The sequence below is a fragment of the Rhea pennata genome, chromosome 9 (genome assembly GCF_028389875.1).
Source record: "Rhea pennata isolate bPtePen1 chromosome 9, bPtePen1.pri, whole genome shotgun sequence".
Classification (NCBI taxonomy): Eukaryota; Metazoa; Chordata; class Aves; order Rheiformes; family Rheidae; genus Rhea; species Rhea pennata.
Window position 1 is genome coordinate 25196885 of NC_084671.1, and position 26632 is coordinate 25223516.

A 26632-nucleotide genomic window follows, 5' to 3' on the forward strand; every position below is an offset into this window, starting at 1 on the left:
TGGTAAGAATTCATTACAATGGTTTTCATCTGTCGTTTTCACTCCAGCTTTCTACTGGCACTAGCAGTTTTGTCTAAGTAGAAGCTGTAATATTAAAAAGGTGTTCTATGCCCAATTTATCAGCAGTCATGAGCTGAATCATGGCAAAACTCTTTTTATGGTAATGTAATATGACATTCTTGGATGAAATGAGCTGTATGTGTGAAACCTTTCAGATCTGCAGACTGGTATGTAGCATCACAGCAAAGCAAGAAACAGACATTACATGACTGCTCAAAGGGCAACCAGCCACCTGTAATCGGAGAACTCTGGGCTCCTAATCACTGAAACAAAAATCTAAAGTGAAAACTTTGAAGTAAGTTAACTTTATCACAAACTAAATGGACCAAAAGTGAACATTTCTAGCTCAGCTGGTCAGACAAGTACTTAATTTCAATGAAACTGCTCCCAATTTATGGGGAATTAAAAAATAAAAAACACCAAGAAAACCTCAAAACAACCCCCCTAAAAAAACTGGAGCACAACTCAGAATTCCAAGAACATTAGGCTGCTTGTCAATTTGACATACCCTACTGACCTAGGGGAGGAGAGGGAGAGGGGAAAATACACTCACAAATCCACATTATGGCAAATTTCAGAATCACCCTCCTTTTCTCCAAACATATCCACAATCTAAACTAGGTTCCACACTAAGATCTTGTCATGCTAGCAGCAAACAACAGGGCAAATGCATGAAATTAACTCGGCACTGCTAGTCTGTTTTGGCAACTGATAAAGATTCACCTTCAGAGCAAGGCAAAATGTTCATTTTACCTACATACTTAGCCAATTCAAAATAGATGAAACTACCAAATTATATATGTTGCTTCATCCAGGGATCACAGTACTCCTAAATTCAACAATTACCAATGAACCCAAAAACGCTATGTTAATCCTGCAATCCCAGATGGAGTTTAATGAGGCAAATGTGACAGTAACCATTTGTATTCCACATAAAATCGATCATGAACAACAAAAATCACAGTAATTTCTGAAGACAGATTACTGAAAAGAGTCCCAGTAGGTTTCTCTCCTTTGTAGAGAACAGTTATTACTTGAGAAGTATTTTTTGTGTATTCTTACTCAATTAAAATGTCGTAGAAGTACCCCAGACTGCTTACCTTCTGAAAGTCTCCCTCAAAGAACCTGCAGTGATGTTATTTACAAAAATAATTTAACTGCTTTCGCTCTAAGCCAGTAACTTACACTGCCAAGATGATCACCACTGTGGGGGCACATAACTATAGGTTGGTGTTCCTGGAGCCCGATATGTGGGCATAGTAACTGGATGAGGGGCTACTGGAGTTGGGGAATGAGTTGTCAACAAAGTACCTAGGACAAAGAGAACATTTTTCAGTACATATTTTTACAAATTCTACTAAAAACACTAAATGGACTAAAAACATGCGAGAGTTGATTTTTGAAAGAATTATACAGCTTGCTCGTCTTCTGATTTAAAAATACCAGTATCATTTTGCACTCCAGTCCAAACCTTCCTTCATACATTTTTGCAAGACAATCATTCTGAGGTTTAGTCCGATGCACACAAAGATGCTAATTACTTAAAAAAAAAAATAGCTTTAGTAGAAATCCTGCAACTTAAGCACATTATACACTGAAAAACTCTTACAGCAACCTTTACACGCTGTAAGAGTATTTGATGGCAAAGATAACTGACTCATAAATCAGAATAAAACTATTTCCTGTCTGCACTAATGCCAACAGGTTTTTACAAACTAAGGGGCCACAGAAAGACACAGGCTAAGATAACAGGATCTTAATAGCCTTATTCTACAGTGCTTTGTATGAGTGGTTACAAACACTTATGAGTGGTTTTTCATGAAAACTGAAACATGAAACTGCAATAAACTCTAATGCTAGTTCAGTTTGTGACACATTACTTCACTAGATTTGGAATTCCTCAAATTAAATGATAAATTTGAGAAGATAAAAACTAGAATCTGAGAACAAGCTCAAAATCATCATTTTTTAAACTGCTGAATTAAGGCGTGGCTGGGTATTTCTTTGTTTTTGAATGAAGTGTGAACATTTCTTAGCAAGTTAATTTCCACTGGGTAAAAGCATGCCACCCTCTCAGCAAACACTCATAGATGAGACTAGATCTCAGTTAAACAACATTTTCACCAAACATTATAACTAAATGAGGGTCATTAGGAAGTTGACATCCCTGAACTTTGCCTAGTCTGGTCACAGAAGACCTGAGGCACTGCAAGCACATAAAACTTTTTATCTCAACATACAAAAAATTCCAGTTAACGATATGAGAGGAGGCTAAGAGAACTGCCTGAAGAGGTTGCCATCCTCAACAATGTACTGCAAAGGCACAGAGAAGAGGAAGTCAGACTTGGACACTGACAGAAAAATCAGCAAAGGATATAAAAACATGAGATATTCCATACAGATACGAAGAACTACTACTTCACCATAAGGGTAGTCAAATACAGGAAAAGGTTGTCCAAAGAGGCTATAGAATCTCCATCCCTGGAGATAATCAAAATATCACTGGACAAGCAAGCAACTCATCTAGCTGGGTATGCTTTGAGGATGACCTGGAAAAGTCCTTTCTCATTTAAGTTATTTTCATTCTGCCTGGCACATCCCCAGCATTGTATTTTTATAATGCAGCTGTGTTTGCTTCAAACTGAATAAAGAACTTCACCAAGAAAACTTAAGGGATGTTAGCCCACGTACCTGCTGACATTGCCATAGTAGTCCCAGCGACCATCCCCATAGTCACACCATTTCCTCTTGGTGGTGGAATTGGAGCAGGATACATAGTTGCTGGCATGCCATTAGGCTGCACAACTGTGGTGTGATGAATTACGTGGGGTGGTGCTGCATATAAAGGCTGTGTGTAGTAAGTGCCTTGCTGTTAAAGAAGAAAAGTAAATTAAACGATTAAGCATATCTGGTGGGGAAAATAAACAGATGGTATCTTCTTTCATGAATGCACCATAAAATTAAAGTACTATTCTAAGAATGCAATGTATTTACAGAAAAGAAGTCAGAACACTCATTTCAACTATTCTGAGCAGTTCTACTTCACTGGCAAACTTTGGATCACTTAGCCCCCTTTTAGGGCTTTTAGGTTAACACTCAGAGACCTCTGTGGAACTCCACAGCAGACTGCATCTTCAACAATAAGAGCTCATTCTTCATTCATTCTCTCTGTTTCCCATCTTTCCATACATTAATCCATGACAGAAATTCTGTTGTTCTTTCATAACATTTTTTGTTCAGTTGCTTTTGGTTAGAGAACCAAAGGTTTTCACAAATCCAAACACACTAGGCAGACTGGATCTACCTTGCAACATGCTCATTCATTTACTTCAATTAGTGTATATGCCAGGCCAAATATCCTCTGTACAAAAGGGGGCTGATTTTTCCTCCCAGATATCATGTTACCGAACTGTCTATTTATTCTACTCTATTAATAATTTTCATCAATTTGGCCATATGATAGTTGGTAGTTCTCCAAATCTTAACAGAGGCTTCAGAGTAAGCTTATGACAACCTTTTGACAAAACAAAACTAGAACACAGCAGTTACAGCTTCCAGTTATCATTTTAAAAACTTCTGAATCTACTATTTCTTTAAAAAGCAAATCCTGCTCAATGAGTACAGAGTAACTGTCCTGTGAGACAGGAAACGTAAATATGGACTAACATAAAATAGGAAGTACTATATTAAGAATTCTTATGAAGAAATAAAGGCAATACAAGACTGTATCAAATAGTTATTACAGTGAAAACAAAATGCTATCCAAACAGAAGAAAGGTTTGGGTGGATTTGTTTATTTACCTGTGCATACGGATTCTGCTGTGGATAGGCACTTCGAACAGGGTACACAGCAGTCTGATAGGGATTCGGTGACGAAGAATACGGTGGCACTGCACCACTAGTGGGTGAACAAGATACTTTATACGGGGTGCCTGGTGTATAACCTGAAACAAAGGCAATTCTGCATTAAAAATACGAAAAGTAAGTGTCAGGACATAAAGTTAGGGTAACCATTTTCTTAATTTCTAAGTTTCTTAACCTTCCTGTTTAATGTGAATACTTAGTAGGCTGCCCTCAAGACCCATATAAAACTTGGGTCTGTTATATAACACTGGTGTCAGTCTGTCTGTAATACTTGACTGCTTGTCAAGTTAAGAATGAAAAGCTACTGTATTTTTGCATTTTCCCTAAAATTAATGGATATGGAATAAAAAAAATGATTTAGATTTTTTTAATATTATTAAATACTTGGATCCAGCCTTTTAGACAGCACTCCTAAGCAGAAGCATTTGGCACAGGTTAATGTCAGCCCAGTTCTCAACAAACCTGAAATTACAAAACATATTAACGGCAAAATAACCTGCATTTACCTCTGTAGAAGATGATATAGCACAAGAATAACAGTTTCACAAGTTAGAATCGTATAAAAGCTCAAGATGGCTTTTCAGAAAACAGACAGACTTTTAAGTACAACCTCCACTTGAAGTTACACATATTCATACTTGGTTACTGGCACCTTTTGAACTAAAATAAATATGAAAGATCATACCTTTAAAACTTAAGCATAGTAGTCCATCTGCAAATGGAAATTAGACTTTGTAGGCACCTGATTACCCGTATATTTCACTTTTACGTATTTCATATGCTGACGTCTTCTTCATGATCACTTAAGAATTGTTTTTATACACTATGATAAGATGACAGATGCCATACAAAACAATTCTTTTTCCTTCCCATTACTATGCCCTAGAGGCAGTCTGTGTTGTTTATGTTGGGACTTGCTCAATTTTTACAAGAGTAAGTAGCAGCTGTTTGCTCAGACACTGCCTGAAGACAAAGTTCTTTCATAATACTCCAGCCCTCCTCAGTCACAGGCTCAGGCCAATGGCAGAAGGGGCTGAAGAGGTATGGAGGAGACCTGTGGAAAGCAACATTGCTGCCACAGTATGTTGGACACTCCCTCAAAAATTACACTATGGCTTAACAGCCAGAGCAGGAATACAAAAATCGCATCAGCAGAATCCACTGGCAATGAAACTGGGGGCAGCAGAGAACAGCCCCGACCTACTCTGAGAAAAGGCCAAAGCCCAAGCCTGTACTGTGCCGAAATGATCTCGTGTCTCATACAAGCCCAACCACACTAAGTCAAAGCATCCACAGCAAGTAAACCTCTACCCCTGCCTCAGCTGACAGATTTCATGGAACTGATGCAAAGTAGTTACCATCCAACTTCAGAGCAGTCACCAGTGGTTATTACAGAAGCCAAGTCCAGAAGTCACAGTCATCTCTCCTCCCCACCCACCCCCGCCAAAACAACAAAAATCCCCACCAAACCTTACTGATAAAAGCAGCCATCCTACAAAAACCTAGAACTCCATGCAATTTTGCATACAGACTAAAATCACTGAACTAGTTCAGTCTACTGAATCGTAGGGATGGAGATTTATTTACGTAGCCCAAAATCAAGAGGATGTTTTTAAGCGTTACTTTAACTCACAAGGTATTGGTAACTGTCATCCTTGTATAACAGTTAATATATTTAACAACAGTTAAATACATTCATTTAATGGTTAGGAAAAAAATGTGGGTTTTAAGAATGTTTGTTACTAGTAAAGTCATCATTAGTTGTATGTCCAAAGGAGATAGGTATCTTCTGATGATACAATTCAGTTTCATGTGCCACTCCTACAAAAAAAATTATATGCTCTTGATCACAATTAACTCCAGTAGAAGAACCTAAACTATAAGGCTAAGCTCAGGTATTGGAAAGCATCTTCAAAGTACGTGGCTAGCTACCCAAGAAACAGGTGACTGCAATTCAGTAAAAATTCTGCTTGAGAAATGGATACTACACTGACCTACATCATCTACCAGAAGCAGACCTAGTTGTCCAGATTAAGATAAATCATTGCTTTTGTTACTCTGCTCCTGGCTTGTAACACCTTTTTCAAAAGCAGCTACTCTAGAAGTAGAAGCATGCTAAGAAGTCTCACTTAAGCAATGGAAGATGCTGACAGCTACTTCAAGAACTAAGCACAGGGTCTATATTGGTAATAAACACATGTTATATGGTGTACAGAAAATTAGTTTTAAAAATTAATATAACATGATGAAGTATATGAATGAGGACTCCGTCAGCTTTAAGATCCAGACAAATCTAAAGTTACTATTTAGCTAGAACAGAACTTGCTAGTGTCAGGACAACACAAGTAAAGAAGAAAAACTAAAACTACCTGATAATTATAACAAAAATATTGGTATTACAGGATTAAAGATGAAGTTGACTTTAAAAACTATCCAAGTCTAGAACGTGCTGACTTCAATACTGAGATCTGAAACAACATAGCACTTACAAGACCGATATTGCTGTGATAGCAAAAAGAATTTTTTTTTTTTTAACAGATAGTGTGATGACAGACCACCTTTATTCTTTCTGCAGGAGAACACACTTTTCAATTTCACTCTACTCTTCATGCAGAAAATTATCATGTTAACTATGAAAATAAGTTTATTATTTCTAATAACATTTACGACCTTTACAGACACCGAAACAGGCTACCACAGCACTCATCCAAACGATTATTCTTTTTAGAAATCCTACATAAGTTGAAGAATAGTGCATGCTGGGGAAATAAAGGTTATTTCCAGCATGGGAGGTATTTGTCTTGAAAAACACTAAGTTTCAAAGTGCTGGACACACAGCATTAGCACTGAACTACAACTATGCCTCCAATGAAGCCTGTCCCCTCTCATTCTAAAACCCAATCAACTAATTGCACAGGCAATTTAACTTTGATTCTTGTGAAGTAGTGTATCTGTACTAGAAGTCTTCTTTTTTCCCCACTTCATTTTTCCCTCCTTTTCAGTGACGGACGGTTTTAAAACACATGGTTATTCAAACATACACAAATTTAAGAAAAATACCTGTAAAAAGATACCTGTTCTAAACAGCAATTTTATTGCACATTCAAATACTACTGTGCGAAACAACTTTACAGGAGTTTAAATTATATACACAAGTAGCTTTATCAGAAAAATACTATTGCACATTTTCCATTAGAGCTAAAAAATCGCAGTTGTTAGGATAAATTACTTCAAACAGTTACTAGTCTTAACTAGAAAGATTTAGACATTTTAAATTTCAGGTTTTAGGTGGAGCTAAAAAAATAAAGCTACTCTTAGTTCTGAAATAAAAGCTTGTTTTCCATTCAACAGCAATAAAGACTCTAATGGTATTAGCTTTAGAAAAATAACAAGTATTTTAAGATAGTGAACAAAGATTTTATACATCTTTATTCATTTTTCATACACCTGAAATATTTCTTACCTTGGCTTCATTCTTAGGTAGCATGAGATATATTCCAACATTGCAAACTATTCTTACAACATTATCAAGTCTAACAATTGAGAATCTTCCCCCCAAAAATACAGCCTTCTATTACAACCTAGCTGACATGAGGAAAACAGACTAAAAAAGTCTGTTTTTCTTTTTGAGATACAATGCTTGTGTAATCATTCAGCTTAAAACTAAGTAACCAAGACTTGGACGTACAACTGCGAGAGATACTAAGACTTTATGACTAACAAGTCTCCTGGCAGTTAATGAAACGCCATACTTCAGGAACACTGAACTTCAATACTGCCAGTAGGCTGCTGCGATGTACCTTCTCAACATGAAATACCATTCTTTCCTATCCCCATAAACTACACAAAGGCATTCATGGCCAAATTTGCATATGTGCACATATTCTTGGAAACACTGGCCTAATATATACAAGGAAAGAGTTCCTGAAGATGGCCCAGATGTACATTAACAAGGTAACTTAAGGAATTCCTCAGTAGGTAATAACCCCTCAAGCAGTATCTTTCTACCAGATATATATTCCTAGTCTAGGTGCAAATGTAACGCGAATAGCTACCAGTTTGTTTTGTTTCATATATTAGTACATCAACATTGTATTATATTAGTGAAAACAGAATTACATAAAAGTATCTTACGTGAATGCTTTGGTTTCTCTTATGTATATCCTTTGACCTTCCATTTTCTAGGCATATCACATTCCCTTTCTCTTATTTGAGAATCACACAAGTGCAGTTACCTAGATCATTCTACATGGCCCGCTATGGACAAGACAGTTTTGCCCAGCAACTAGCCTTTTCAGACAATCAATTTGTGAGAGACAATTCTGAAAGCAAAAAGCAGGCAGCAAGCTGAATTTGGAAAGAGATATGATCTAAGAATACAACAAGAAAATAGATCTTGAAGAAACCTGCCAAGCAGACAAATGGAAAAAGAAAAAAGCCCAAAAGCCAGAAACCTGGAAATAATTGATAGAATGCAAAGCAAGTGAAGTCAAGGAGGAAGTAGTGAAGGAAAGTGTACAGTGCAAGCTTTAAAGTCTGAAGTACAAAAACAACAGCTATAAGAACTCAGTTTTCCCCTTCTCTAAAGGCAATGCAGTAGAACATATCTTAAGACATAATTATATTCATTTAAAAATTATCAGATAGTTCTTTGATTCACATTCAAAGTACTATGAAACTTCTCATAGTACAAGTGTTATAGTAAGCCCCAGTAGTTCTTCCTCAGTTTTGGTTCTAATAATTTCTGAATTTGAGGTTATTGCTTAGACATACACATTACACATACCTGCTTGGAAAGTAGGATTTGCTCCAGGATACATATTAGGGGAATAGGCCGGAGCAGCCGCTGCATAGCCCATTGGGAAGCCAGCTAGAAGAAAGAATAGGTCAAAGTTATTTTCTAGTCTAACTAAGCTTTACTCTCAAAGATTCTCACTGCACAACTTTTCAACTGAAATGAACTAACAGATGGCCTTTGATCACACTGTCTAAACCAAAATTCTGTGCTGCTCTCTTCTACCAAGCCAACTGAAGCTACATGTTAGCTGAAAGGCACAATTAGTCAGAAATACTGGCCTCCCTTTAAATTCCCTTCTGTTTCAGCAAATCTCAAAGTCTGAGAATATATAACGCAATGGTAGTAGAACAACAAGTTTTTGTGCAACAACCCCAAACCCCATGAGTTTGAAGAAATGATGTACATAAAATATTAATCTGAAGAAAAAAAAAAGCCTTTTTCACAGAAATAATGAAATCCCTAAAAGTCTCAGTGACTCTGACTTCCCAGGTAAGATATCACAAGAGAGTACAAGTACAGAGTACAAAGCAACCTTAAGCACTCCAAACTGCTTGTTTCATTTGGCAGAGATTTGTTATTATGCTTATACGCCAGACAAGCTCACCAGTTTCAGCCATGTATCGTCACACTCAACAGTATGTGTTTCATTGAGGCAGCAGCAAAACATTAGGTAAAATCTTCTACATCAGAATTAAAGAACCACTAAGGCTAAGTGTGAAACACTGGTCTCAAATATAAGGTAAAAATATCATTTGCAAAAAAACACCAGTTAGTTGAAATACACAAAGTTTGTTTCAGCTTTGTAAGAGCATTTGGAGATTGATTCCTTAACATTATAAAACCCATCTAACAGCCTCAAATAGGCTGTTGAAAATGGAACAGCTTCAGAAACAGTGCCCTTAAATAATACATTCCTCCTAGCAATAGGCTCATTACTTTCTACTACCAAGCAACCCACATAAAGTCAATGATTCTGAATGAAGAATCAGTAGTTTTTACATGAAGAAAAACAAAGAAAAGACTTAGTCATACAGTAATTAACAAAACAAAAACAAAACACCCTAAAAATGCAAGTCTACTTTCAATTTTATAGAATGTTTTGTATTTATTTCATGGTCTTTAAAGTAGAATTAGTCAGGTCAGTAAATCATTTGTGTCACTGTAAAATAATTGATTAAGCTGACTTTTTAAGTTATATTTGTATAAATGACTTAACTCTGTAATGAAACACTCTGAATGATCACTTTGAGACATGACATTTAAGGCACCTTTATAACACCTTTACTTAATTTCTATATATTTTAGTTATAATAACTTACAATCAAATTAAGAGTGCCAATATATATATATATACTATATATTATCTTATACTAAAAGATTAAACAATATTACAACTTAAGAACTTCTAAACAGCTATCTATAGATCTAAAATAGTTTATCTTCATAAGTAAGTAGTGTACCACTTTCAATAGTATAAACAACAGCTTTAGGGCAATGTGTAAATGGCTATATGTACCAACAAAACCTTTGCTTCTAGTATAGGTCTTTATTTAGAAAAATGAAGAGACGAAAAGGCAAAGTAGCATTTATATATTTAAATAACTCACAATAATCTTGATGTAAAGCAAAAGAAAGCCTTGAAAATTGATCTTCTATGAAAATAGAAATAAATGTACTGCAACTGATACTAATTAGTAAACTACCACAGCTCGACTTAATAGACTATTGCTGTAGTCCATATTAGTCCACATAATTAAGATAGTTACAGAAAAGAGTAAGACCATCCTTCAGGGCTGATGAATACACAGCATCATCTTTGCAGTTTATTACTACATCATTTCAGTCACTCAACAGCCTTAAAGTTGTTGGAACATACTTTGTGTCTTCCCTTCATAAATATTGTAGAAGGTTAAGAAAGGTACGCTAGTTTGAGGGAAGAAAAAGAAATTCCTGAAAATTAAAAGGGTTCAGAGAAGATCAAATCACAATAAAGAAAATTCATATATGCATCAGAATTTTAGGAGAAGAAACAATAATATGGAAAAGGAGGGAAGGAAAGTACACTATCAGATCTGAAACACAAATTTAAAAACTGTAATACCAATTAAAAACTGAACATACTAAAAACGAAATACCAGTAGGAGAACACAGTATAGATACACAGAATACAAACAGTAACAGCACAGAACGAATTCTAGTCCCCAACACAGATAACTAAATCACAAAACAGTCTCCCTGGAAAAGCAATGTAGATTTAATTGTTATGATATGTAAAATCTGATTTTAAAGATGCTCCAGTGTCTCCCAGGATGGAATAATTCATTTACCCCACATACATCAGCAATAGACACTTTATCAAGACATTGTTGTCTGAAGTGCCTCAGAGAGGCACAGAGTCCTTCACTTCAGCTTTCTCCTTGGAAAGTCCTGACCATATCTAATTATTGACTTATCAAACTTTTTAACTAGCAGGATATCAGAAACCGAGTCTGCTCACATTGAACATTTAGAAGCGAGTGGGAAAAAAAAGTGAGAAATTAGAAACCAAATGAGAAGCAGAGACCAAGAAAAAACACTTATTTCTCTCTTAAGTTTTGTTTGTCATTGTCTTGGTCTCAACTTTGATGTTATACTTTCAGCAGTCAAAAGACAGTATTTGATGAACAAAAATTAGAGGAGAAAGGTTAACAGTGCCAGCCAACTAGAGACAGAAATACATTGACTGCTTTTCTTGTAAAACAAAGTTATTAGAGCTCCTGAGATAAGAAAGATGGAAGAGCTGCTAAAGAACAGTCAGAACAACTTTCATGATTCTTGAAGTCTCACTCAAAAAACTATCACATGTGAAGCTATTATTATGTGACCATTTCTTCTGGATTACAGTAGAGATCAATACAAGTGATGTTCATTGAAAAACCAGGAGTTACTTACCTGGATAACCAATTCCTTTGGCATTTGCATAGGGAACCCCAGAAGATCCAGGGCTATACACAGGATTCATGATTTCAGTAACTAAATTGGGGAAGAGAAAAAAAAATTATTCAGGCATAGGAAAAGCTTGAATTCTCAGCAGCAACAGGGAACCAGAAATGAAGGAAAAAGTATAATGCAATTCCACTACTCATACCAGAATCTAAACAATAGCTACAAAGCAAGACAGAATCATCCAGAACTAAGTTTCAAAGCATCACAACCCCTCAAATCAGATAGAGAACCTCTCAAATACGAAATATTCCCTGCAGTGGAGCATGCCTTCGAAGCTTTTTCATCCCTAGATGCTCCCTCTAAATGCCCCCACAGAACATAAATCCACCAACCCACTGCAGCAGTTCACTTCACTCCTAAATTCTGCACCTGCCTGCACCTCCTACCAGTCTGGGTTTCATCTCATTTCTTGCTTTAATCATCTAGCCAAGAGATGCAAATTCTTACATTCTACTACTACTGGCATTACAAACCTGAGATTCTAATCCTTTATCAGTACTAAATTCCCTCACCATCAACAGTTGAAGGATTAAATGGGGGGGGGGGGGGGAGAGATTTCTATATTAGAAAGCTTACTAAGTAATTTACTGCTGTTAACTAACTTCCCAGGAGTGTATGACAAGTTAACAGCAAGGTCCAGCCATTTCCGAATTATGTATTCACACCCTAAAAAGGCACTTATAATTAGCCTCATTGGTAGGAACAAAACTGAACTCCAGCGCTAAAAGCACATCTTATATGTAAACATCAAGGTAAGTAGGAGGGCACTGAAGATGCTTTCTTAAGTTTTTCGAGCAAACTTAGTTACAGGATAGAAATCACTGCACGGCAGTTATAAGCAAGACCACACCATGTGACAGAGTACTGCTCCCAATTGCTTTTCTAACAGTTTACCTGTCCCTCCAAAAAGAAAAAAATTAATCCCTTTAATCTATCTTCAGTCTTCCGCTATTCTGTATCTATATACAGATCTACCTCCTCCAGCTGTGAGTGCCAATTTTTCACTAGAAATAGCCTCTGATGGCAAGACAGAGGGGCAAACTATCAAATTACATTTTCTTATTAACCGCTAATATCCAATATTTGTGCATCTCAATATAGAAGGGGAAGTGACTCAACCTTACTTGAAGAAACAGTGCTAAACAGTTTACACTACAGTTTTACGAAGTTTTGTAAATATAAAATTTATGACACAAAATAAACTTCATAATTATGTCTGCAATAGTTTAGTCATTGAATACACTCTAACATAAAACTGAGTTAAGTTTATCAGTGTATCTTCCCCAATAAACCTTAGTTAAGTGAGCATATAAAGCATGACCGTTAGGAAGCAGTTTGCTTGTTAAAAGGAGTAATATTAACAACAGCCCTGTGGCAAGATTTTTAGCAATATCTAATAAACTACAACAGAAGCAAAAGAAAGATTTGTGTAACATGAGGAATTCAGAAAACACATGCTTTCAAAAAGTTTATTACCAGGCTTCACAACAACTCAAACTCAATGTACCAGAATTACAAGATTCAATCACTTACTGGGTTTAGGTTTTTTTTAAACCTAGCAATACTATAAAATAACCTAAATAGTACTTTTATGTTTTTTCAGCTTTACATTTGATTGCATTGCAGGACAATAAAATCCATTAAAAACAAGTTAATTGTCATTACATTGCCTAATATCAAGAAAGCTCCTTAAGCAACATGATTTAATTACCTGACCAACATGAAGAAAGCATGAATCTCGTTTAGAAATACTCCACGACAAGCTTCTTTCTTTAAGTATAAAGCATTATTTCCCAATAAAGAACAGTGGAATTTAGAGTATTATATCTGTACCTTAATCAGTCAGCATGCCAGTCTAATATTTCACTGTAGTAGGGTTTTACTTGAAAACTTTCAGTCTGTCCTCTTACGATCTCCCCTGCATTCCTTTCTCATTGCCATCTTTGCTCCTATTTCAGTGTTGGCTTTGTCGTATTTTGCCTGTAACCTTACAAAACTCATGAGAGGTCCAAGCTTCAATTCAGTATTGGCATGTCCAAATTGTGAAATAAAGATCTTACAGGATATGGCTTGGTCTTTCCATTCAAATCTAAACAACCTCCCTTGCCATCCCTACTTCACTACAAATATGCTGCTCCTCCTTGCAGTCTCTGAATTAACTAGGAGGAAAGACGACACTATAACCCTGCCACCATTTTGAATAGCAACAAAAAGGAAGAAAAAAGGAAAGGAGAGGGGCACAACAACTAGAGAAATAGCAAGGACATTCTGTAAATATTTGGGAAAATACCAAGACAAACTATCAGAAGTATTAGCAGTTAATGACTGCAGAAGAACATAAGGGCACGTATTCCATGAGATGCATGTGTAGGTTAAGAGTGTTAAGAAGTTAGATTAAGGAAAAAGGAATTCCACTTAGGTAAGGAAATAAAACTACGGCTTTAGGAGCTTGCAAGCTCTCTTATACCAAAAAAAGAAAAAAAAAAAGGAAAAAAAGAAAAAAGAAAAAAAGAAAAAAAGAAACATGTCAACTTCCACTTGGAATGAATCTACACATGAAACTCACAAGCATTCACTTGAATCAGCATAGTCGCACCACATATATTTATGAATAAGCACAACTTCAGTTGGACAGGAGTGTGCTTTTTATCACTACCACTTCTACAATCTAGTTTTCACTACTGAAATATAAGTTGAGAACCACCAGTTAAAAAAGTGCTTGCAAGTTTTCCTAATGCAGACAAAGCTTCAGATCCAACACTAATTAAAAATAATTATTTTCATATCTTCTGTGAAGAACCTAACATGTGCAAGTATAATTATACAGCATTACTCAGTGGTTGCAATCATCCCATCCTTAACATAATCTTACTTGGAAGGGCATCTGTTATATTGAAACATGGAGCCCTGCAGTCCACTTCTCTGTAATGCTTGAAGTCCACATCAAACAGTAGGGGAACTAGTACAAACTGAACCCAAAGCAGCATGGTTTTCAACCTTTTTGGTGGCATCTCCTCTAAAGCACTCTCATGTTAATGCACATGTAAATAAATGTCTACTGAGCATCATCTGCATATAAATTATACATAGCCAACTGTATATAAATTACACAAAGTCAACTAAACATTCTTTCAGCTCAAGTACAGGTCATCGGAGACTGTTCAAGAACACTTGGTAAATGTAAATGCTTCATATTCCGTTCTTGCTAGGGCCATATCAAATTCGGTTTGATCAAACTTGTCAAATCTCATCTTGGGATAGATATTATGACAATCCTTTTCCTCTTAAACTTATGTTTTGGGAAGCTGAGCACAAAGGCCAACCGCTGCTAACGCTAAAGCTCCAGCAATTTCACTTCGGTACACTTTTCCTATAGCTGAATGTGTTTCTGAAAGCTTTTATTTTCTAAAATTATTTTATACAGGTATGTGCCAAAAAGACTACAGACTAATGCCAATACTATAAAACAAACTGCACATTCCTTTGTAACTGGTGTATTTTCTCACTATTTTCTTTCAAAGTTGTGTGGAAAAACTGTGAGAATTAGACTTACTAAATGTCACTTTGTGCTCATTTTATTACAGATTTTTATCACAAGAGTTGGGTAAGAACATCCCCTCAATAAGCATTTTGCCAAAAGCAGACATACTGCTGTCCACTAATGTTTTCTTTCTCAGAATTTGAGAAGATTCATTCTAAAACATTAAAGTATTTAACACCAATCAATCCTGGAACAGTTTCAGAAGGATAACTGTTTGCTATGAAACCATACAGAGGACCCACTTGCCACTTAAATACAATTCCTGAACAGGCACAAACTTATCTTAATAACATTTTGCATTTTACTCATTTACTTTCCAGTCAAAACTTAACAGTGGTAAAACACAACACCTAAAATCGCTGTAGTTTATAATCCAAAAAAGTCAGTTCCACTGCTAAATAAAAATATAGTTCAGAACACTTCTGCTCTTCGAACAACCGACACCGATTAAAGAGTTGCATCGAGATTCCATCGAGACTTCCGACTCTGAAATAAAAGCTTTGATGCAAATCCTGGGCTAAAGAACGTGCATTTTGTCACGACTGTTTTAAATAACAAGGGCTCATATTAGGAGAATTCAAGACTTCATAAAGCCTAAAACAGCACTTTCCACACTGCATTCAATACTTGCAGCCAATGGGGACTTCATTCCCTCCATTCCTTCAAGATCTCAAAACAGGTCATTGAATTTCACTAGGAGGTAAATATTACCCTCTGTTCATAACAGAGCATGGGTTTCAGGTGGTCCATGACTCAAGTCAGTTTGCATCAATGCTTACACAGTACTGATGTACTTTCCCCTTGTAGCATGCAACCCCACTCCCTGCTTTGGGACAGCACGAGCACTCTAAACCATTAAAATAAGCCAGGTCAGTTAAGTAGGCCAGCAGAATTCCACTTTCTGTTGGGTTTTACTGGGCAGAGGGAGTTGCTGTGTCTTCTTTTTTTTCCCCCCTACTAAGTTACGGGAGCTAAAACACATCACCAAATGGCTAACAGAGCACAAGTTTCAGCACAAGGAAGGGAGTAAGACTGAATACTGGCAGTACAGATTTAGGTTGTAGAATCAGAGCCCGGAAAAGGACAATGAACAACTTCACCCAAGTTTGTATATAAAGTACAAGACAAAGCTGGAAAAGTCATTTGTGTGCAAGCTTTCTTCCTTTGCTCACATTACAAGATGTTCTTTCCATGAAAGAATGAGACACTTGCTACTCCCCCTTTGTGGATATTTTTGTGTGCATGTGCACACTGTTTTGTTTTTTTAAAAGATTACAAAGGAATAGAGCTTTTAAGAGACTTCTAATCCTTTTCAATCAATAGAATTCTCATTTGAAGCCTACTCTATTAGTGGTTTCAGATTTTAACGCTGAATAAGAGAACTGAAATACTTTAATATTAAACACCAATGCTATTTGTGCCCAGTGTCAGTCAAGACACACACAACATAATCATGTTAATGTAATTACATATTAATGTAATTACAGAATTAGTTCCACATATCATTCTTAAGAAGAAACCTTTACCAAAAATTGACAGGGGATACCAACATCCTGCTGGTGAACCAACTTCATTTGTACATTAGTGGCACTCTTCTACTTTTCAGGAAACAGTAATATTGCAAAGAACTCTCTCCCTAGCCCTGAAAAGGATATGAAAAGATTATTAACAGGTGGCTCAGCACTTCCTTCGCTGCATTTTGCCTACAACTCCTGTTATTGCTATTGTGTAACAGAATAAAAGTTGTCAACTCCAATCTTTGCACTTCCTACGTAATTTTGAGATCTACTATGTAATTATTTTTTATTTCAGAGAAATTAAATTGTATAGCAAAACTGTCAGTTCGTCAAGGTAAAAGGCTTACAAAAAGCCTGTGTAGTACCAATTTTGTGCAAGTGCATCAACTGTCTATGAAAAGCAGAAGAAAATAAAACTGGAAAAATAAAGTTTTGCTGCATGAAGGAATCATACTTAGAACATTCAGATTAAATCTGCCTGCTCTGCTTCTTGGTAAATTATTACCCTGCATAGCATTCTCATTAAGTTCATTTTCAGTTTATACCACATTCCTTTTGGAAATGAGGTGAAACTGTTACAAGTTCTGAATAGAGATAGAATCTCAAAAAGTGTTTTATCCCCCATAAGTGAATAATTGCTACCACAAAAAGCACAGGTTGGGAAGCATGCATTATATGCACATTTAAGTTTTATGACACTAACAATTATATATCCTACAATGAAATCATGTTCAAGCAGACAGAAAGTCTAGTCAATTAGGTAACGTACTACTACTGAACACTTTAAGAACACATTAAACTCAGCTCTTCTCATGTGGAAGTGATATACTGCCACCTGCTTAAAAACTAATTTTTTACAGTTCTCGGAGCATGGATTTCATTATTTGGCTGGTCAATGTTTAAGGCTGGGTCCCCAAAATTCTACAACAGCATTCTAGGAACGATTTTTTTCCCCATCTTACAAATCTACAGGTTGTAGACTTGGCTAAATCATTATTTCCTCCCTCAGCTCACTAATACAAAGATGACAGGACAAATACCACACGCAAGCTATACCCAGAGTTTAGCTGCACTTGGGCGTTACTGCCATTATTTATTGGAAAATCCACCGCGCGGCCTCCCCACGACACGAGGCCGACGTCGTGCGCCGTTCCCAGGCGCGCAGCGCCCGGCCTGCCTCGCCCGGGGAGCGCTACAGGCGCGCGGCGTTATCCGCTACGGGAGCTCTTCCCAGGCTGAGCCGCGGCGGAGGGGCTGCGGCGGGGGTCGGGCCGTGGCCGGCCCGGCTCAGACGCCCGCCGGCGGCGGTCAGAGCTGCCCAGGACCCGCGGTGGGCAGCGCTGAGGGCTCCTCACCGCCCCGCCGGCGGGGCCGGGCCCAGCCAGGCCGGCGCCGCCGCTCGGGGCCGCCGCCGGGGGGCGGGCGGCGGCGGCGCAGGCCGCGGCGGCCTCCCTTACATAACGGGCCCGGCGCGGTGGGAGCGGGCCCGGCGCGGCGGCGCCCCCCGCGGTGCGGCGCGGCACCTCGCACTCACCGGGCTGCGGCGCTTCGTGGTGGCGGCCCCGGCCGTGGCTGGCTGGGTGGCTCGCGGCGGGCGGGCGGGGGGCGCCGGTGGCGGGCGGGCGGGGCCGGGCGGCGCTGCCTGTGCGGAGGGAGGCGGGGGGGGAGGGCAGTGACCGCCTGGCGGCTCCGGCACCTCCGCGCCCGGCCGCACCGAACAACTGCGCAGCAACCAGCGGCCGCGCGTCACTTCCGCGCGGGGGGGCGCTGGCGGGAAGGGGCGGAAGCGGCCGTCACGTGCCCGGAAGGCGACGGGCGGCCCCGCGGCACGTGACGCCGGGGCGGGGCGGGGCGCGGGAGGCGGCCGGAGGCGGCGGCGGCGGCGGCGGCGGGGCCGCCCCGCCCCGCCCCGCCCCGCCCCGCCCCGCCCCGCCCAGCGAGGCCGCGGCCGCCTTGCCCTTGCCGCTGCTCCCCTCGCCCGGCGGCGCGGGCCCAGTGACAAGGGGCAGAGGCGCGGGCCTCGCCGGCAGCAGGACGCGGCGGGCTGCGCTGTGGCTGCGCTGTGGCTCCCTCCGGGAGTGCGAGCTGAGCTGCCGCCATGCGGGGCGTTCGCAGAAAGATGCCACAGAAGGCAGGGAGTCACGGCATTGCCTGTAGCTACGGTACAGGAGGAGTGTTACTATTAATACCTAGACAGGACTGAACGTCAGGGTGCCTTGGAAACACTGTTTCGCTACAATGCAGTACTCGCTTGTGCGGCCAGCCTTCCTCGGGGAGGGGAGAGAGTCCCAGGCGGGGAAGGGGAGAGTGCTGCAGCTGCAACCACACCAGTGATGAACAAACAAGTGGCCTGAGAAGATGCAGCCTCACCCACTTCAATACATCTGTTGGAGATCACTCTATTTTTAGTTACAAGCATAAAGGCCAGATAGGGGAAGAAGTAAAGATATTAACTATAGAGAGCTAATATTTCCTCCAAAAATCACTGTTGTGTTTTGTGGAATATTCAATGTATCTGAAAATAAATGCCCCCTCCCCCCCAAATTATCCTGCACTGCTACAAATTCTCCTTGCTGTCACCCATCCCACCTGGCACTGCCTGAGCTGTCTGGAAACCTTGTGCCTCTGCAAACCTGACCCGGAGTAAGTTACACCCGGAGCGTAACTGCCTTGCAGAGCCACCACCCAGTGGCAATGAGGGGCTATTGCAATGCTATGACAACTCTTGTTTCTGGATAACGATATTCCAGGTTTGCCTATAAACAGAGGGACAATTGAAATTTCTTGAATTTCTGTCCTGAAATTTATTGTCATCTCAACACTATAGTTGAGGGGTGGGGTCTGTGTATGACAAACCAGGAATATAGATCCTTAAGGAAGCAAAACTTACTAACACATGCATCTTGGAGGAGCTGTGCAGTGTCATGTTACTATTAGTAACTTATCATAGAACAGTAAGGTTGGACGGGACCTCTGGAGATCATCTAGTCCAGCCCTCGGCCTAGCTCAAAGGGGGACTGAACCCGCAACCTTGGCACTAGCAGCACCATGCTCTAACCAGCTGAGCTGAACCTGCCATTCAGCAGATTGTTCAGCGGAGTCTCAAATTTACCCTGTAAGGAAAAAATACTCCAGACAGTATCTTGTTTGAAAAATAGATTTTTGGCAGTTTTGACTGCCCCCAGTAAGACTGGTAAATGCTACACAATTATTCATGAGCATTTCCCATTTTTGGCTTCCATCCCTACCCCCTTTTTTCACCATTCAGAACTTCTTCTCATGCTTTTTCCCCTTAGCTTTTTTCCTTTGTTTTTCCACAAGACTGAAATGCCATCTCTGCAGGCCTTAAGACTCTCTCTATTACTAAAAGTCTTCAAAAATGTATCTTTTGATAAAACACTTTAGGTGCCAAACATAACTCAGAGCGGTATGTGGATGAAGAAATATGCAAACGTAGTGTGATTTTTTGAGGGCATCTGCCAGAAGCCTGCTGACACAAAGATAAAAATATCTCACAATGCCTTTTGCAATGAATCTTTTCCTTGCTTAGTAGTGGACAACAGTCCCTTTTTATATATGCATTTAGTTCCTTGGGGATTTATGTACTGGACAAATGTTACACACACTTTTCTACAACGACAAACCACCATAGGTATCTCCACCAGATACACAAAGTCTCTGAGAAAAAAATTCCATATGGACACCAGCTGTAGCATACATTTAACTCAAATCCAGACATAAAAGATCTATTATCTAGCAGAACCGTTGCTTTTGATTCTATTTTATGAGTATCAAAAGTGTTTTCACTCAATGAATGCCTATTTTATGCATAGCTAACATAAGGAAAGTATGCTATGTCTCAGCTCTTCCTTCTCCATAATTCACATGTCTTTTTAAGGGCATTCAATGGAGTCTTGATTCCAAAGCATAAAATGATAAAAAATAATATACATATTAAATAGCCAGATGAAATACTATTTTCGTCATAGCTGGGACTGTAAGTACACAACAGGAAACATGGTAACAACTTCATAATGATCCAAAACAAGCATTTGATAGCTAGGAATTACACAATTACAGACATGAAATTAAAACAGAATGTGAAACGTATGTAAATATTAGGACCTCATACCCCAGCTCAACTCTACTCTGTTATTACACAGATAAATATAAAGGTGTTAGGTGAAATTCTCACTAGTTTGATTTCTTTTCCATTGAACAGAGGCAGATTTTCACCCCGTGTCCTACTTACCAATGAACATCTGGACACTTGGTAGATTAGATATGTAATTGCTCAGAGGTGGAGCAAATAATACATAAACTAGGTCTTATTTCCTATGTTTCTATTAATAAGGACACAAAACATGGACCAGGGGATCGTGACATTTAGTGGGGCTTTGTAGATGTGCTTTCCTGTTGTGACATTTTTTAACAATGCAAATCATCAGCTACGGTTTTGCTGAATATTGTTGAAAACACTGTAATAATCCTCTTTAATTTTAAAGCAGAGGAGAGATACTTCACAGGCATATAGGCTATTAGAAGTGGTGCTGGCAGTGTGAACACCTGTTCTGTTTTTTTAGTGCTGTAAGTCTACATGAGTCTATACAAACAAAATTGAGAAGTTCCTTCCTTAGATTTTAACAATAAAAATTCTGCATAGAACCAGTTAAACCTCCCGCACTCAAATGTCAAGTCAAGTAAACTACCGTAAGTAAATGTTTAAGATCATTCAAACCTGTATCAGTAAAATATTTACAATTCCCGAGAGTAATATGGAATAATATAGTCAATTTTTTTCCTATATTTGCCAGAAACAAGAGTGAGAAGAGTAACACTTAGAAAAAGAAGCCAGTTAGTATTCTGGGTCACTTACTGTTGCTGTTTTGCATGAGAAAGAGAAGTAGGTTTAATTCAGTCCTGTGGAAAGAAAAATATGATATGTTAAATAAATAAAACCCTTTTTATTAATTTATCACATCCTTTTCCACATGTTCATTATCAAAATGAAAGAGTGTATTTGGTCTTATTAGAATGTCATCAGTTCCTGATTATGTTGATTTCTCCAACTATTACAGCTAAGAACCTGAGTCTCCAGTCTTTTGCAAACAGATGTGGGCTCTAGTTGCCTCTGTTCTAGACTACTGAAAACAGTGTAACAGTACCAATGCAAAACTTGACCAAATAATGTTTGCTCCATTTTAAGTTTCTACTTGCAAAAATTAGGATTATTATATGGAATCCCAAAGGAGGAAAACAGAAGACAAATTATTTTCTGGTATTGCCACGCTTTAAGTATGTTAAGTATGTTTTAAACATATCTGGTACTGGCAATTCTTGTCAACAGTGCATTTATTTTCACCCAATGTAATTTTTTAATTTTGGTGTATCTCTAGGGATTATCCTTCCCCCCCCTTTTTTTTGTTCCTTACAATTTATTCTCTGTTGTGGGAGAGGAATATTTTCTGGAATTCATGAGTATAAACAGTTGTCCTTTATTCAGGACTAACCTAAAGAAACGGATATATTTTTATATGGAAACTGTGACCTCCCTCAAAGGAGGGTCCTTTTCTCCCTCTCTCTCCCTCCCTCCTTATACTTTCACCTTGTGTCCCCAGGCTACACCAAACCAAAGCAGAAGCAATTGGAGATGAAGGCAAGGCAAGACTGAGTGTACATGAGCTGAAATTTTTCAGTGGCTTAAAACTTGGCCACATATTGGTTACTTTGTAGTAGGACAGCAAAAAAACCCCCATGTCTGCAACAACAAGGCAACTTCAACACACTCTAAAGCGTAAACATTATACGGCTTGCCAGTGAAACGTAAGAATCTTCTCCATGAAAGCAAAATAGTTCTCTTCTTGGCCACAACTGAAAAAAATTAGCTAAAACTTCAAATTATTAGCACAACAGAAATCTCTGTCATGAAAAATTTCAACCTGAATGGCCTTAAGTTGGCAAAGTTATAAGAAGTTGAAAAGTTGAAAATAAGATTTTATAATGAAATATGCCAAGGCACTTTCATCATGAATATATGATGTGATATGGTGTCCGCCTATATACACACATTCACACGTGTACAGGCATGCACACACTTATGCACACTACAAAGCTACTATATCACTGAAGATTTAATAAACAGAAATATCACCAAATAATTGTACCTGCTAGCAGTAAAAATAAAAGAAAACCATAGTGGACCTTTCAAGGTTGTTAAAACTGTGGCACAAATGCCTGAGGTGGCTGAATATTGTGTGAAATTCAATGGATAGTTGCTATTTACAAATATGTTGATTACATGCTGTTACCATGGAAACTCAGGATGGAAGACTAAAAAGCTAGTTTAGCTTCATCTTGAAACAGCCCTGATTAGGAGTAAAACAAATTCTCACATTCCTGCAGTAAGCAGACTAATTGCTCCTCTTCCAGAATATACAGTATATTTTAGCATAGATCTGAGCTACTGTGCAAAATTTCAAACTCCAACCAAATAAAGATAAGGATAAACTAATAGATAGATATGTTGTTAAGAATCATAGCTCAGTATAATTTATTCTTTTTCCTATGCTATTTACTGAAATGGTAACTATTAAATGTTTCTCTCTTCTAAGCCTGCTTCAAGTTATTTTGTGTCACATCTAAGCATAAGGCCTGGTAATTCTCCCGGAGGACATTTTTTTCTTATCTGTGTTTCTGCTTTAACAATATAAATAAGTGAAGCATGCTCTAAGGATGTGACTCATTTCCATAAAAACAAGGTTCTTGAGAACCACAAAAGAGGCAGGGAGATGACCGCTGCCCCTGGAAAATTTTAAGTCTATTTTAAATGTGAATCAGTTGGCAGCATAAAGTTATTCTGAAACAAAACATGCACCCAGTGACACTGTAGCAACTGAAGGCTGGAAATCAGAAGACTACACAGATGGCTCCATCGGTCTGTCTGCTGGGAACCAGCCTGGTGCTGAAAGAACCCTCTGAGATGGACACTTGTAGCCACACAAGCGTCCAGTGCAGGCACACGCGCTACACCTGGCACTGTGGTGCTGGACCGCAAGTGCTCACCAGATACCTGAGCACCAAAGCAGCTAGCACGTTCAGCGTGCCGAGGCCAGGCAATCAGCCAGGGAGCAGTCTTGTGACCACAGGACGGAAATACCGCTGAAGGAGTGACTAAAATCCGGGTTCTAACTTGAGTCTGAATGCAGTAAAAGTTGCTCCTGTTTGACTGCTACCTCACTCCTCGTCTCTGCAGGGGCGAGCTGACCGCTGGCTCCACTCGTCACACCGAGTCCTGTGGCCAACGAGCAGCAGGCTGAGGGCTGCAAGCCCTCTCCCGTCACACACACCCCTGGCCACGAGTTGTTTACATAGGGATTGCAGGAGGGTTTGAGCCCAAGGTGCCCAAGCGTGGTTCACACGGTGCAGAACCTGCTGGGATGGTTCCCACTGATCTGGGGGTTGCTCAGTGCAAAGGCTTTTCTGGCTGGCCCTCAGAAGGACAGAGAGAGCTGTTCCACCCACCACAGGGGCATGATTGAAATGTTTAAGAACACTTTAGAAAGCCATATTACTCTAAAAATTAGAGAATACGTAAAAAGAAACATGGAAAACAATGAAATTACTATTTGAAAAGGTACACAGTCCAGTTTCTGTTCCTCATCCTCCCCCAAAATGAGCAATTCTCAAAGTGAATATACTTTGCTATATAGTCTCTCATTTAAAAATTGTGAAAAACTTTGCTATCCTTCATTCACCTCCATCTTTCATTCATTAAGCTGGTTTTAAGCATAATGTAACATAAGCATAACATGTAAAAGGAAGGCAAAGGAATCAACCTATATTAAAAATTAAAACAAATCATTTTCTTCTTGAAACATGCAGAATGAAAATTATTATTGAAATTTCAAAACATTTTTGAAGTTTCTCAGTCTTTATCTGTCAGATATTTTTGCAGACTGCTACCATACTCGTTTGCTGTGCTGAAATAGTGACTTCTACTTCTTTCAACTAGTGTTGTGTATGTACATTCATGCACATGCATATGCATGTACATTGAATTTTTAGAATGAGTGTTTAAATTTCTTTGATATTACTTTTTCTTTCATATCATAAATTTGTTCATTTTATATATGTCAGCTAAGAAGCCAGTAACTCAGTTCAGATAGACACACACAAACCAATTTACAGGAGCTGCAATTCTTACCTAATATCTCTGTTAACATTTTGGGGGAAGAAGTGCTGTTATTGCTATACGGAAAGAAATACTATTTGCAAAACTCTTGAACTTGATATTTTTTTTTCCAAAAGCTATACTATTTGACAGCTGAATGCCCTTCAGTTTAGTCACTCTTCAGTGTTGTTAAAGTGCTTCCAAATTATTAAAATTAGCAAGTCAGACACTGCATTGAGACACTTTCAGATGGTAATGCTCTACACACTTCTGCTCTGATAGATACCTGTCTCACTGAAATACGCATCTGAAGCACTTTAGAGCAGAAACACCCACTAAAATTAATCAACTCAGCTTGACAGTTCCTAGTCCAAGTCCTTATAACAGTAGAGATGAAAGCCTTGAAGAGTTACTCCATAAAAGCAAATGATAATTACCTGCCAGATATTTCCATGACATTTTAAAGACAAAGTGAGCACCTAGTGCTTTTTGCACTTTTCTGTGGTAATGCTCACCAGCGATTTCCCTCCACTTACCAATACAGTCGGCTTGGAAAGTTCCAGTAATCCAGCCAAGTGCTGACACTTATGTGACATTAATGAGGACCTACAGAGCATGGGTTTCTTCAGGTACTAACCCCAGAACTTTATTAGAAGAAATACTCACTGAAAATGATGAAAACAGTTCTTTCTTGTGTGCACTCCCTGTATGCCTGCACCTGAAACCTCAACTGCCAGGCTTCCTGGCACACGTAGACTGAACTGTTATAGCCCTGCTTATAACGGACACCAATCTCACCTGTGAGAGCCACTTACTTAATTGCTAATTAGCCAGTAGCCACAAGACTGATCACAGCCATGAAGATATGAGCAAGTACAGGGAAATGGAGGTTAGCCATGTCTAGTTTGGACAATATTAAACCACTCGCTTTTCAGTGCGAAGCCTGACTCACCAAATTGGTGGCCTCCTCCTCATTTTTAATTACTATTCCCCTGCTACCTGACCTAGAAACAACCCTAGCAGGCAAGCATATTACCCATCCCCCTCATACCATGTTTTTTATTACTTTTCAGTTAAAAAAGGCTGATCACTGTTGAGTAATATCCAAGGAAGTACTATTGGGGGTTAGGTTTAGCTTAGTTTGTTAGAGCGTGGTGCAAATAATGCCAAGGCCATGGATTCAACTCCTGTATGGGCCACTCGTTTGGGGGCTGGACTAGATGATCTCCAGAGGTCCCTTCCACTCTTATCAACTCTATTAAGGCTCCATTCAATACTGTTGTTTTTCATTTTTCTGATTTTACAATTTGCCACATCCTTCTGCAGTTAGCTCACTGATACAATAAATATTTGTTCAGGTCCAAAGAAGATTTTTTATGACAAAGTTAGGCCACATTTTAAAAAATGATTCATGTTTTAATGGCCTTCTACCACACGAAGACACTTCTCAGTTGATGTCTTCACTTATGATGTGCTATTTTGCTTTGTAGCTCCATTTAGTGAACATGCAAAGAATGACACTTCACTTTTAGACTGATCTACAAGTCATTAATGAAATTAAAAATGCTGTATTTCTTATCTTGACATAAGCAGTATTTTGGCTGTGTATGTCATGGTAAGATACCGCATAAAACTAAGATTATTTCAAAATTGAGTATTAACTTGTGCTGAATTATACATGGATGACTTACTAAATT

The 26632-nt window shown here is 38.8% G+C and overlaps 1 protein-coding gene across 9 annotated transcripts in view; it reads right to left on the reverse strand.

Annotated features, from left to right (window-relative positions):
- FAM168B (family with sequence similarity 168 member B) overlaps positions 1-18513 on the reverse strand; it is a 51880-nt gene extending 33367 nt beyond the window's left edge. For 8 of the 9 annotated variants that reach the window (XR_009959233.1, XR_009959235.1, XR_009959234.1 and 5 more), the window contains exons 1-6: positions 18300-18513; positions 11654-11734; positions 8711-8794; positions 3862-4004; positions 2752-2929; positions 1246-1371 (exon numbers count right to left, since the gene is read on the reverse strand). Coding sequence is in view for 1 of the 9 variants with exons in the window: in XM_062582350.1 (XP_062438334.1) it covers positions 1259-1371; positions 2752-2929; positions 3862-4004; positions 8711-8794; positions 11654-11723 (588 nt within the window). In the remaining 8 variants the exon portion in view is untranslated. Of the gene's footprint in view, positions 1-1245; positions 1372-2751; positions 2930-3861; positions 4005-8710; positions 8795-10488; positions 10574-11653; positions 11735-18299 lie in introns of those variants that run through there. The other variant, XR_009959237.1, reaches the window with a different exon arrangement.
- Between the last annotated feature and the right edge of the window lie 8119 nt (positions 18514-26632).